The 13,634-nt window shown below is 47.7% G+C and overlaps 1 protein-coding gene across 5 annotated transcripts in view; it reads right to left on the minus strand.

Moving 5' to 3' along the window:
• Pcnx2 (pecanex homolog 2) overlaps positions 1 to 13,634 on the minus strand; it is a 146,829-nt gene that overhangs the window by 65,110 nt on the left and 68,085 nt on the right. For all 5 annotated transcript variants that reach the window (XR_003947294.1, XM_011248395.3, XM_011248396.2 and 2 more), the window contains 3 exons: positions 11,430 to 11,522; positions 10,306 to 10,456; positions 2,056 to 2,197 (listed from right to left, as the gene is read on the minus strand). Coding sequence is in view for 4 of the 5 variants with exons in the window: in XM_011248395.3 (XP_011246697.1) it covers positions 2,056 to 2,197; positions 10,306 to 10,456; positions 11,430 to 11,522 (386 nt within the window). In the remaining variant the exon portion in view is untranslated. The remainder of the gene's footprint in view (positions 1 to 2,055; positions 2,198 to 10,305; positions 10,457 to 11,429; positions 11,523 to 13,634) is intronic.

The raw sequence follows: 13,634 nt of genomic DNA on the forward strand, positions 1-13,634 counted from the left end.
GGCATAACGAGGGGGCGGGGCCTCAGAGAAAAGGGTGAACATCTGAGGGTCAGGGTAAAAGCTCCAACAGAGACTTGGTCTGAGAACTCAGATTCCTCGCCCCTTCTTCTTTGCCAATGAAGATATGGGATATCTGTCCTGGTTAGGTTTAACTGTCAACTGACCCAGCCTAGAGTCATCAGAGAAGAGAGAGTCTCAGTTGAGGTGTTGCCTGGATCAGCTTGGCCTGTGGGAATGTCTGAAGAGGATTATCTTCATTGTTAATTGAGAAGGAGGGCCACGCCTACCATGGGCAGTGCCAGGCAGGTAGTCCATGGCCATATAAGGGAGTTAGTTAAGCAAGGACCTGGGAGAGAGCCAGCGAGCAGCGTTCCTCCAATGTCTCTGCTTCAAGCTCTGGAGGAAACAGTCTAAGAACAGAGTCACAGGAGGGGAATTCTGAGTGCTTGTGAGAAAACTCCGAGAAAACAAGACAAGAGTCTTGTGACCTCCGTTTCTTCAAAAACATGGACTTTGTTCTCAGAATGTGTTTTTGTGCCCCTCTCAGGTATATCGGATAGGAGTGAATTTACTCCAGCTGTTGTTACTCATATGTCTGTATGGAATAACATGTTTCTGCCATGTGCAGCCTGTCTTTGTGATTGTATTATACTTTATTCAGGTGACTCGACTTAACCTGCGGAGAATAAACTGTCTGATGCATCCTATAAAACTGTCTCTTACGTGAGACTTTACTCCGCCTCATCTTCAGGTTCCACTTTGGTTTCGCACCGCCACCTGGAGTGGTAACTAAAGCTCCTTCCCTGACTTCCCTCAACAATAGACCTGGAAGTGTGAGCGTAATAAGTCCTTTCCTCTTCTAAGATGCTTTGCTCTGAACATTGTATCACAGCCACAGAAAGGAGATGAGGGCACTCTCCACCAAAAACTGTGGCAGAGAGTCCTCTTCTCCTCTTCAGCCACAGAGCACCTTCAGGGCATATCTGAGGCCATGGGTGCCACATTGAGAGCATTCCACAGAAAACACTAGACACTTACAAAACAGACAGTGTGCTGTCCCAGCTAGGGTCTGCTCCATCTGCACCTTGTCATGACTAGAGACCATCTGAAGCAAGAGCATGCTAACAGCCAACATTATGCTCCAAGCACAGAGAAATGCAGAGGGTTTGTTGTTGTTGCTGTTGTTGTTTTTATGGTTTGGTTATGGGTTGTTTGTTTGTTTGTTTTGAGACAGGATTTCTCTGTATAGCCCTGGATATCCTGGAACTCACTCTGCAGACCAGGCTGGCCCTGTTCGAACTCAGAAATCCTCCTTTCTCTGCCTCCCAAGTACTGGGATCAAAGGTGTGTGCCACCACTGCCAGGCTCAGAGCTTTTATAAAGCTGTTTCATCTCCACATCTCACCTCCAATGTTTCTTATGTTTGCTGCTCTAGTGACCTTCTGGCCTTCTTTAAAGCCAATCCCCTAACTTCTCGCTCTCACAGATTTTCACTTGTAGATTCAGAACTAATTTTCATCTATGAAACTAATGGCTTAGCATTGCGTGGCTCATGCTTTGCAAAAACACAGGCAACTTGATGGCGGGATGTCTCTGGTGCCCCACCTTTTACATGGTGAGGCACCTAGATGCAGAAAGTGATGGCAGGGGTGTCTTCCCCCTCCCCCAAAGCATGCATGGGATTTGCTAAATGAAAATGAGCTGGAGCAATTTGTGAAGCCTGAAGCACAGCGGTGAAGACCCTGGGATTTCCACTTCACGCTGAGCCCCTGTCACCTGAGGAGCACCATCAACTGCTCTTCTGCGGGGAGATGTTCCGACCCCCTGATGTTTATCCGTGGCACCACTGTGGGCAGATCAAACTTGGTTTGCATTCCTGTCTAAGGAACACTTAGTGTCTACTCTGAATGGATTTGAGTGCAAAACCACCCTGACTTCTCTCAGTATTCACAGGGTGTGACATTGGCTTCTGTGGGCTGTGCTCAGAGAAATCCCAATGGGTTCTGAAAACACTGTGGTCCAAATCAGTGTGAGAATAAGCCGTCGTCCACTTACTGGGTGCCGAGTCTCCTGTAGTTGCTTATAGAGAAAGCATCAAGAGTGAGGGCGTTCAGGACTATGGCCGGGTACAAGAGATACTTTTCGAAACACTGAAGCCACACGTAGAGTCTCTCAAACCACATTAAGTGAGCAATATCTGAAAGAAAGACAAAACCAGCTCTGAGTAGAGGCTCTCACAGACAAGTAGCAAGTGCTCTTCCCTTGCAGCCGGCTGTGGTGCTCCAGATCTGCCTTGCAGCAAGGCTGTGTATGGGGCGCCAGGTCTCCCTGCTGGCTGCATCCCTCAGCTCGGAGTCTGCCCAGTCCACAGAGGATAGCGCACGGGTCAGCACCCGTGTTTTCAAGATAGCTGACTTCTCCGGATATGATTTATGGACGGTGAAACACAGTCATAGCTCATCCTGTCACCTCCTCCCCCTTCTATTTGTTCTCACAATATTTTACTCTCTTGGTCACGAAACCCTTTCTCTCCATAGTAAATTCTCTGCAAGTAAGATGTATAAATGCCAAGCCTCTACATATATATTTTTTTATTGGATAAAGATAATGATCTTTATCTGGGGGTGGTAAAGAATAACAAAGGAAAACAAAAGATATGCCAGTCTCCACTAAGACAGGGGAAATCAAGGAAAACCCAGTTCATAAAGGATGATGGACACAGAGGAATGAAAGTACCTTCCCCTCCTCTCTCCTCCCATGCCCTCCCCTCCCTATTCCTGCTCTTCCCTCCCCTCCTCTGTCTTCTCCTTCTCTGCCCTCCACTCTCTTCTTCTCCTCTCCCCTCCTCTCCCCTCCTCTCCCCTGCCCTCCCTTTCCCTCCTCTGCCCTCCTCTCCTCTCCTTTGCTCTCCCCCTCCTTCCTCTTCCCTCCCCTTCCTCTGCCCTCCTCTCCTCTCCTTTGCTCTCCCCTTCCTTCTTCTCCCCTCCCCTTCCTCTTCCCTCCCCTTCCCTCCTTGTCCTCCCTTCCCTCCCTTCTCTGCCCTCTTTTTCCCTCCTCTCCCCTTCCATTTCCTTTCTTCTCCTTTCCTGTTTTAATCTCTCGAAAGATCAGCTGTTTAAGTTTCTTTCTATATAATTCCCCCCCCAACACATTTTTTCATCTATAAGAAATCAGCAGTGTCAGATTGAGGCCATCATATCAAAAATGATCCACTCAACCTGCTTCAGAGAACACATTGCAGAGTTCTATCAACATTCATCACCAGTTCAGAGAAACATGACAACCTTAAAGGGAGAGACATCCAAGCTGTGTCACCACAGTCGTCATAGGAAACCGAGGAGCGCCAAAGCTGGAGAGAGTCGGGAACCATCTGGCCAGGGAAGGGTGTGCGTGGCACATTTTCAAAAACTTGTCATATTTGCTTTTAGAAAATGGTATTTTCCACTGTGTGGCAACAAGCATGCTTTGAGAGGGGGAGTGGGGGAGTGGGGGAGGTGCGAATCTTCCCAAGGAGGATGAGGCTCCTGGCTGTAGACCATGATAAGAAAAGTGAGTGCTCGAGCCCTTCAGCTACTCACTGAAGAAACAGAAAGCAAGAAAGGTCAATAAGAACCTAGCCAGATATGGCTCTGAACTGGCCACCAGAGCCTTGCCAAATATGTAAGAGTGGAATGACTTATTCAGTGAGCCCCAACCATCCAAGCTATGTGTGAATGTGTGTGTGTGTGTGTGTATGTATGAACATGCATACATGCACACATGTGCACCTTTGTCTATGTAGCTCTGTCTGTCTATGTGCCTATTTACATGTCTGTATCTTTATCTGTTCATGTTTGTGCTTATTTGTCTGTGTGTCTCTGTTGTATATGTTTGCATGTGTCTGTGTGTGTCTATGTGTCTGTATGTGTAGCTGTGTTTCTGTGTTATCCCTGTGTCTATGTATCAATGCATGTGTCTGTGTGTGGGGGTGAAACCACAGTCCTCATCGCTGTTCTGAGCCATGTGTTTGTGATGTTAGAGTTTCAGGGAGACTCGGGGTTAATGTTTATTATGGTTTGGATGTGAAGTGTCCCCACAGGCTCATGTGTTTACACACTTGGTCCCCATCTGGCGGTGCTGTTCTGGGAGGTTGCAGAACCTTTAGGAGTGGGGTAGTTAACCAGAAGTTGTCACTGTAGCTTGGATCTTGAAGGAGATGCCCACTACTGGGCTTGACCAGAGCTCCTTTCTTAAGCAGCAGTAATATAGTGACCCTGATGGTAGCTCCTGCACCCAGAGAGTGTCCGAGCTGCTTCAGCCTCCCCACCCTCCTCACCACAGTGGACCACAATCCTCTGTTTCCTCTTTACATTGTTTTTGCTAAGTGCCTGGTCACAAAGGGGAGAAAAGCAACCGCCAGGAGGCCTTCCTCTGCCTGACTTTGCAAGAATGGGCTTTATGAAGCTCACCCTCCCAAAAGGCCAGGCCACACAGACAGGGGTAAGAATGGCTGATACCTGGACCTCATGACATGCTGTCATCAGGCATGGTGACAGCTGTGAAGGAGTTCCGTGTCTCACTTACGCAGGGGAAAAATTAACTTGAAGAACCAAATTCAAAATCAATAGACAGCATCTGAGGCCTACAGCTGAGGTCTACCTCACCTTAACCCGCTGGCTACCTTATACATCTGTCAGTAGAGTGCCTTGATTTACAACTTTCTTTGTTCTTACTGTAAAATCCTCAGGAACATTTGCCACATTTGCGTATGCATTTAGGGGTAACCCAAGTCTGTTGGGCCATGGCCCCTCCTCATGTTTGGCTCCAGAATAAGATCTCTTCTCTTTAAAGTGAGAGTTGGTGGTTTAATTTTTTTATTGTTTTGTTTGTTTGTGAAACAGGGTCTTCTTATGTAGTAGCCCTGGCTGGCCCAGATCTTACTGTGTAGATCAGGGTGACCTTGAACTCACAGAGATCGTCTTCCCACATCTCCTGAGCACTGGGATTAAAGGCCAGAGCCACCAAGGATCTCTGACAACTGTGTTTATGCAAAATGCTTGCTATTATTTTATAGAACCCTAGACACACACACACAAACGTACAGTGAGGCAGGAGGGAGGGAAAGACAAGGAGGAAGAGGGATGGAGAGAAGGGAGGGAGGGAGGGAGGGAAGGGAGCTGGAGAGGGAGAGGGAGAAGGAGAGGGAGAGGGGGAGGGTGAAGGGAGAGGGAGAGGGGGAGGGGGAGGGAGAGGGGGAGGGAGAGATTGTTATGGAACAGCAGAGTCGTAGCGGGTCTGAGATCTCCCAGCTCGGAGCTGTGAGGTCAGGGTCTGTTTACTTACCTTCTGATGGAAAATTAATTTCATTTTAATTCCTGCCTGTCTCGGGATCCTGCCAACCTCAGTAATGTATTCTGATGGCGATGCTTCAAGCTCTGGACCCTTGGATCGCACCGTGAATGTTTATGTTGTGGGCAGACAGGGGCACATCGAAGTTGACCGGCAATAGGGAAGGGTGACGAAACAAAGTCCAGAATTCTGAAGTTTTAACTTGATCCTTTCTTGTGAGGCAACCAGAGAAAGCTAATAAAAAGCTAAGCTAGCAAACGAGATGACACGATAAACGAGCGTCCTCGGTCCCCATACTGTCTCTGCAGTCATACACGGCACAGTTAAAAATAAAAGCTGTGTGATCATATTTTATAACTGCCTCTTTGGAACATCCTCAATATGCAAAGAGACCATAAAAACACATTACCGGAGAATTGTTCTTTCTCTTTCCCTCGGAATATGAGGCCCCGCGAGCAACAGAATGCAAAATAATGATGCCATTTACAAGTTTATGGTTGCTCGCTGCAGTTCAAGGCTTTAAATTTTCTTAAAGGGTTTTCAGGTTGTGTTTTCGTTAGGTGCCCTGTGAGACTACAATGGTCTTCCCAATAATTAAAAATTAATCAGGAATCCTCAGGATGCTGCCAAGCTTTGTAAACCAATCTTCTGCTCTGACCAGGATCCAGCAGAGGTTGGAAGGATTGAGGCTTTCTGCTCTGGGCTCTGAGGGGGTCACCCCTGAGGCATCTGCGACGGGGAAGCCCTACTGGTCAGGAGTTAGCGCCTGGCATGGACTATCTGTTATCTGCAGCTCCTCCTGCTCTTTGTCCTTCTGGGCTGGAACTAAGGCTGTAAAGTCCTTCCGGGTGACACGCATGCCACCCTTTCTCCATTCTCTATAAATAGGCTGCACTTCCAAAATAGAAGATAAGACATCACAGGGCTTCTTGGCTCTTGGACCCTGCTTAGGACAATCTCGAAGTTCATGACCTTGACTTTCTCCATAGGTTCTGTTGTAAGAAAGCAGGCTGAGCAAGCTGTGAGGAGCAAGCCAGTAAGCAGCACCCTCCATGGCCTCTGCATCAGCTCCTGCCTCCAGATTCCCGCCCTGCTTGAGTTCCTGTCCTGACTGCTTTTGATGGTGAAAGCCAGAGTGAAATAAACCTTTTCCTCCCACAGCTGCTGTTGGCCATGGTACTTCATCACAGCGACAGAAACCCTAAGACAACAGCCACATTTTCCCTTTTCCTTCCTTCCCCTGTCCCTCCCTTCCTTCATTTTGACAGCACTTCAAATCCTTACTGAACCTAGAATTCATTTGATACAAATTTGTTCTTTTAAATTTTCTGTCCACACCCTAGTGCTAACGGAATTATGTCCTTATTATTCGCATCTGTGTGGGAACAGTGCGGCTCCTTCAGGAGGTGGGGCCTTGTTTGAAGTAGAGGAGCACCAGCCTAGGATGGGCTTTTGGGGGGTGCCACCAGATCCCTGGTTCCAGCTTCGCCGTCTTTGTCCCAGTCCTCCACGACGAGAATAGCTTCTGCCTCATTCTCCTGCCAGCATGAACTGGACTGTTCCGAGAATCATCCCTGCTGTGGAGGACTGAAAACCCTGGAACCATGAGCCCCTAAAACCTTTCCTCCCTAAGTCTACTTTCCCCTGGCCCTCTCTCCTTAGGGTGCTTTCATCCTGACTACAGAGCAGTAAGCTGTCACCTCTGCTGCTCAGCACCTGTGGTACCTGACACAGGGAGATAAGGGTCTCAAACAACCCGAGAGGCCAGCTGGACCAGGGGAGTGAAGTGCCTCTTCCATAAGACAACAGATAGGCAAATCAGATGCACCCCAGGCACAGAACGAACGCACAAGCATTATCTAGAAGAATCAACAGGCTATCCGAGAGGAAGTCGATTTTTCTTAGAAAGGAGGCATCAGAGAAGGGAGGGGCTGGGCTGACAGGAAGCTGCTGCCTCTCATTACAGTTTGTTCTATTTGACTGCTGCAATCTCAGTCACTCTGACAGACGTGAAAGATGCATGAGAGAAGGCGGCATCCCTCCGAGCCACGTCTGTCACACGCAGAAACCAGTCAGTGTGCAGCAGAGACCAGCTTCACCACAGTGCAAGGTAGAGCTCACAGAGAACGACGAGTCTGGGGCTTGTTACAGAATCGTCAATAGTACTTTTTTTTTCTTTTAAAGGAAAAATTGCTATTTAAATGAGATTCTCAATCGATGTGTTTTACAATTTACATAATATAATTTACATAATATAATCCCCACTCATTTATTCTAATGCATCAAAAATTAAAGTTCACACGTTTCCCCACCAAGCAGGCTTCTCAGCGTGTTCTCCCACCTGCCCTCTACCTTCCTATGTTCTCCCCCCAACCCCCTGCACACACCAGCTTTCAGGGACCCTCCCTTCCTTCTGTGACTTTACAGCACAACGGGCAAATTGTTTGTTCATTCAACCAACATTTACTGAAGAGCACCCATGTACCAGATTCAGCACTCGGTTACAGAATCCCATGTATTTTCTAGTTTATCTGAATATCCATCTGCGATAACTAATATTCACTGTCAACTTGAATCGCAGGGGACATAAGCCTGTGGGCATAGCTGTGAGGGGATGATGTAGATTAGGCTTACTGAGGTGAGAGACCCTCTTTAATTATGGATAACACCCTTCCACGGCCTGGGGCCTGGGCTGAAGGAAACGGAGAAAGCCGATCACTGGATCAACTGGCATTGATTTGTCTCTGCTTTCTGACCATGCATGCCATGAGAGCAGCTGTCTCCAGCCCCTGGAGGTCAGACCTTCCCTGATAAGATGAAGTGCTCCTTCACACGGAGAACCCAAGCAAACCTTCCCTCCTTAAGTTTCTTTGGTTAGGTATATTTGCTGCAGAAAGAAGAAAATAACATCCACCCTCTGCCTGCAGGTGTCACTGTTGCTTCAGTTGTCAAGGGGACACTCTTGAGGGACCCTCTTATCAACCGGACAATCCTGAAGGACCCTCTTGTCAACTGGACAATCCTGAGGGACCCTCTTGTCAATTGGACACTCTTGAGGGACTCTCACTTGAGGAATTGTCTCCAGTAGAGTGGCCTGTGGCTATGTCTGTGGGGGCATTCTCTAGATGGATGACTGATGTGGGAGAGTGGGCAGCCCATGGTGGGCTGTGGCATCCCTGGGTAGGTGTCCTAGTACTCTAAGAAAGCAGGCTGAACAAGCCAGTAAGCAGCACTCCTCCATGGCCTTTGCTTCAGTTCCTGACCTGATTCCCCTCTGTGAAGGAGCGGGACCTGAAAGTCATAAGATGAAATAAAACCCTTTCCTTCATGACTTGCTTTGTGGCCTGGTGTTTACGACAGTAGAAGAAAGCAAAGCAAGACAGGACTTTCCTCCAAGGCACCGCTCTAGTCTATCCCACTCAGGTCTGTAAAATGGCAATAGTTTGAGCTCAAACAGCACACCATGGAATCACTGAGAATGTTAAAAAGCACACCAGCCTGGGCCTGTGGCCTGACTCTCCTTCAGGGAGGAGCTGTGGAAACCGAAGCCTGGGTTGTGAGCGTTCATTTCTTCTCCGAAGGTAAAGGTTTCAGACACACTTTTCACCCATTGCCCCTTCTCTATCTCGTACTCTTTGCAATCCAGGCAGCTTCTGCCCCCAGCCAGAGCCATCCCTTGCCTGCCACAGGCTCTCATTGCTGGATGCCACCACTGACCAGTGCCACCACTGACCTTACCACCTCTTCCTTCCCTCTTCTCATTACTTTTCCTGACCTCCCCTGTCACCTTAGGCCGCTTAGGTGAATCCAGAGCCTCCCGGAGTCCTTCGGTGCCTCCGCCCACCTGGTGCACAGCTGAATGCTCGGCAACCAACAGGTCAGAATGAGCTGACAGTGTGCACCCAGCAGCTCTAGGCAATTTCAACACCTTAGTATTTCCTGGGAATTCATTTTAAATGTCTGAAAATAGGAGCAGGTCATTCATTCTTCCATCTGTTCACGCATGGGGCAGGAAAATGCAGGGCAAACGTGCTTACAGAGTTGGACCCAGTTAACACTTCTAAATTCTGTTTTTATTTAGAGGCAAAGGTCATGTTGCCCAGGCCATCCTCAAACTCTGTGGCTAAGGATGACCCTGAACTTCTGATCTTCCTAAATCCACTTCCCAAGTGCTGGGATTTCAGGCATGTGCAACCCATTCAATTTACACAGTGCAAGGGATTAAACCAATAGGGTTTTTTTGATGTTCTTTATTGCATGCTTGACAAGGATTCCACCAACCAAGCCTCATCCCCACCTTCCGGAAGAAATGTTTTGGGATTGTTTGTTTGTTTGTTTGTTTTTTGGTTTTGTTTGTTTGTTTGTTTGTTTGTTTTTTCGAGACAGGGTTTCTCTGTGTAGCCCTGGCTGTCCTGGAACTCACTCTGTAGTCCAGGCTGGCCTCGAACTCAGAAATCCGCCTGCCTCTGCCTCCCGAGAAATGTATTTTTTATATGAAGCTCTGAGGTTGCCATTTGCACCAGGCTATTTCTCCCATGGGAGTTGCTACACCAACCCCTGTAGACACAGCTGCTCTCTATACAAAGCTCTTTCACAGAAACTCAAGAATCCAGAGCCTGGTAGTTAGTGGTCAAGCATGAAGTGGTTCTCTCCTTAGTGCCCAGTCACTATAAACCAGAATTGTAACCTTCAAGCATGAGCAATGGATGCTAATTTCCCTATGGAATCAGTAAGCAATGACTATTCTAACAGAACTTCATAGTTAATTTGACAGACTTTCTTTCCTATTCCACCTGAGCAGCCTGTTTTGTGCATCGCCTAGACTCCATCTTTGTAACATGGGCAAACACGCAGTGAACCCTGCTTCCTTTGAAGCGTGAGGCACCGTGGCACTGATCACACTCACAGAGCTGTGCCCCTGTGCCATGAGAGGCGTGCCCACTGCTTTGCTGTCCCCCCTGAGACTACGACACTGACCTCTTGCCTCCCGCTGCTGGTACTCCTTGCTCCTGAGCACAGGATGTGAGATCCACATCCAGGGGTGGTGCTTCCGTAGCTGAGGGAGCAGATGGTGGGTGATGAGCCCCACGGTGCCCGCCAGGGCAAAGAGCACGATGCTGAGAAAAGGCTGCAGAGGACAGAGAGGTCAAAAGTCAACTCTTGAGTGAGTGATGTAGGCATCTGCCATCAGGCCTTCCCTCCCACTTTTTTTTTTTTTTTGGCCTGTGCATTTTATGTATGTAGAGGTGTGCACACACGTGTATGCATGAGAAAGTCAGGGGATAATCTTGGATGTCATTCCTCAAGGGCCATTCATCATCTCTGTTTTCTGAGACAGTCTCTCGCTGGCCTGGAATTCACTGAACAATCTAGGCTGGCTGGAAGGCTGCTAAGACAACCAGAGTACTGACTGAGCCTGCCCCCACCCTCTTTCCTCTCATAGGAAGACCTATGTGCTGAGAGCTGCTAAGAACAGGGTCGGGAAGTGACCCCTGGAAGAGACTGTGAGAATTCTGTCCCCTGTATCATACCCTAAGACTTTTTTTCAGAGGTAGAGAACAGCACACTCACACTCAGTTGATAAAACAGTCCAGGGAAGATGTGGCCATGAATGTCCCATGTTTGTGACAAGGCAACAATATTCTGTAAGAACTGTAAGGCAGAGTCCTTGGAGATATATATGTATATGAATATATATATGTATATGAATATATATATGTATATGAATATATATATATATATATATATTCATATATATATATGTATATATATCTCCAAATGGTCTTTGTGTCACTGTGGCTCAGCTCAGATACAGTGACCTCTCTCTCTACTGAGGGAGATCTGGTGTCTGTTCCCAGCCTGTCACAATGACAACTGTCCGAGATTACAAATTGTCCTATCACTCTTAAGGACAAAACGACTCCCCCAGGGACAGGAGATGACTCACAAAGAGGTTACCCGAGTCTCCTCGTGGACATAGTTCTTTGTGTGTGTGTTCTTTGACCCTCTTCCCTGGCTCCTCTGCCCTCTGTACCCTCATTCCATGCCTAGCCCCTATCAAGAGAACAAGCAAGGGAGAGCCGAGCCTTGGGGCCACCTACCCGTAAGGACAGGAAGACAGTGCTGGCACTGACTGCAAAGGAGAGCACAGCAGCGGCTGAGCAGATGACAAGGTCTGATCTCAGGACATCCTTCTAGAAAGAGAAGATTGGCTGTGAGGTCAGCTCTGTGTGGCTTCCTCGGAGGCGCTTGCCAGGCGAGTCAGCGGCAGGATGCTAACACTCCACACTGCTCTTCTGTATGTCAGACCCATGTGTCCTGGAACACCCCAATGGCACCATCTACTAGCTTAGTCACTGGATCCCACTGGGGATGTCTAAGGGAGAGGGAGGCAGGTATGGTGCTAGTAGATTAACATACATGCACTTCAATGGAGAGAACAAACATGTCTACACATAAGAGGCCTAAGGTTCCTTCCCACAAACTCATGGGATACAGAGTCCCCACAGACCTCCCAAAGCCCCCCAACTCACAGAGTCTCAGAAAGCAGGACTGATGCTAACAGTCTCTACGAGGTCCTGGGTGGCTTTGGAGGTCAACATACAAACTGGAAATACCAGACAGAAGCCTTGCACACATTATATTTTGGACCATGCTGTACACTTCCATGCAACCATCAGATCCATAAGCAAACAGACAAACAAAACCAAACAACCAACTACAGCTTCCCAGCTACTTCAGTCAGTACACACAGTTTGGGACTGTAGGTGTCACCCGCCTGGCTTTCTTTCATTGATTTTAAAATGGAAATAATGTGTTGTCTCTTCCCTGTCATGCTGCTAGCTGGATGCCTGTGTTAACATGTAAAGCTGGACACAGACAGTGGAAACAATAAAGAGAATACAAACACCAACCCTGTGTGGTGGGTGTGACCATGGGTGTGGAAAAGTGGGTGGTTCAGGAAGACCACGATCCCCACACCTTCTCCTGTCATACACCCAGTGTGCCTGTTCTGAACTTTCTCTGGTAAGTCAGAGTACTGTGAGCATGGGGGGAATTAAAGGGATAACGCACCACCCAATTCTTTCACTATGATCAAAAGTGAAAGCAGCCTAGATTAGGGCGACTTGCCCTCACACCATTGAGGGAAGTTAAGAAGGAACTGAAGCAATGCTGTTAAGCAGAAACCTTGAAGAAACATTGTTGCTAGCTCCCTTACATGCTTATGCTTAGCTAGCTTTCTTGTACAGTCCCAGACCACCTGCCTAGGGGATGTTGCTGCCCACAGTGGGCCAAGCCTTCCTATGCTGATTAACAAGGCAATCCCCAAAGATGGCCTCATAGGCCCATCTGATCTAGGTAAGGCCTCAATCTACACTCCCTTCTCCCTTCTCCCTTCTCCCTTCTCCCTTCTCCCTTCTCCCTTCTGGGCTGTGCCAGGCTGACAGTTAAAGCTAGCTAGGAAAAAACAATGATTTAAGATTTGACTTATCTTAGCATTGTCTCTAGCAAATGAAATCTGATTTGGAAGCCTAGAGGAATCTGTCTAGGTCCTGTTCTCATTCCTCACACTTGCAAAGCACCAGCCCTCCCAGAGGACAAGTCTGCCATTGATAGCATTTTCTGGCTGTAAAGATGGTTAACTTATTCCTGTTTTTCTCTGGCACGAGTTTACGTCATTCAAAATCACTAAATAGTTGTCCACAGGGAAGACTAATGCTTTAACCAAGTAATGTGATTTAAAACTGTGTCATATTTAATCAACCAATTTTCCTGTTTGAAGGGTAAACAGGTAAACAGGCTATCAGTTGGAGTGTGGGGCAGATAATTCTGGAGGGCTGGCATTCTCCTACTCTTAGAGGGAGGGCAAACGTGAGTGAAAATTACTTTAATTCCGTTAACAACCTGGATAGCATGTTAGAGCAATACTTTTAACTAACCGATTACTTAATTAGAGGCAGGCTCTCCTATTCCAAGCTGGATTTGAACTTGCCTCATGGTTGAGGATGATTTTTGAACCCCTCTCTGCCTTACACATTCTGAGATCACAGACTACACACCACCATACCTGGTTTACACAGCACCAGGAATGGACTCGGGGCTTTGTGTGTGCTAGGCAAGTACTCTACCCACTGAGCCTCAGCCCAGCCTGGCGCTGCTCATGGTTCTCCAGATGTGAGTATGCCTTCTACGAAACACAAATCACTCCACGGATTTTTCTCTGCTTGCAAACTGCTCTCTCCACCCATTTCCTTTCTGTGTTCCAAGTTTTACACAGCACTGCTGAGGTATAATTGATGTATTTA

This window comes from Mus musculus, chromosome 8 (assembly GCF_000001635.26).
Source record: "Mus musculus strain C57BL/6J chromosome 8, GRCm38.p6 C57BL/6J".
In the NCBI taxonomy this organism is placed as follows: Eukaryota; Metazoa; Chordata; class Mammalia; order Rodentia; family Muridae; genus Mus; species Mus musculus.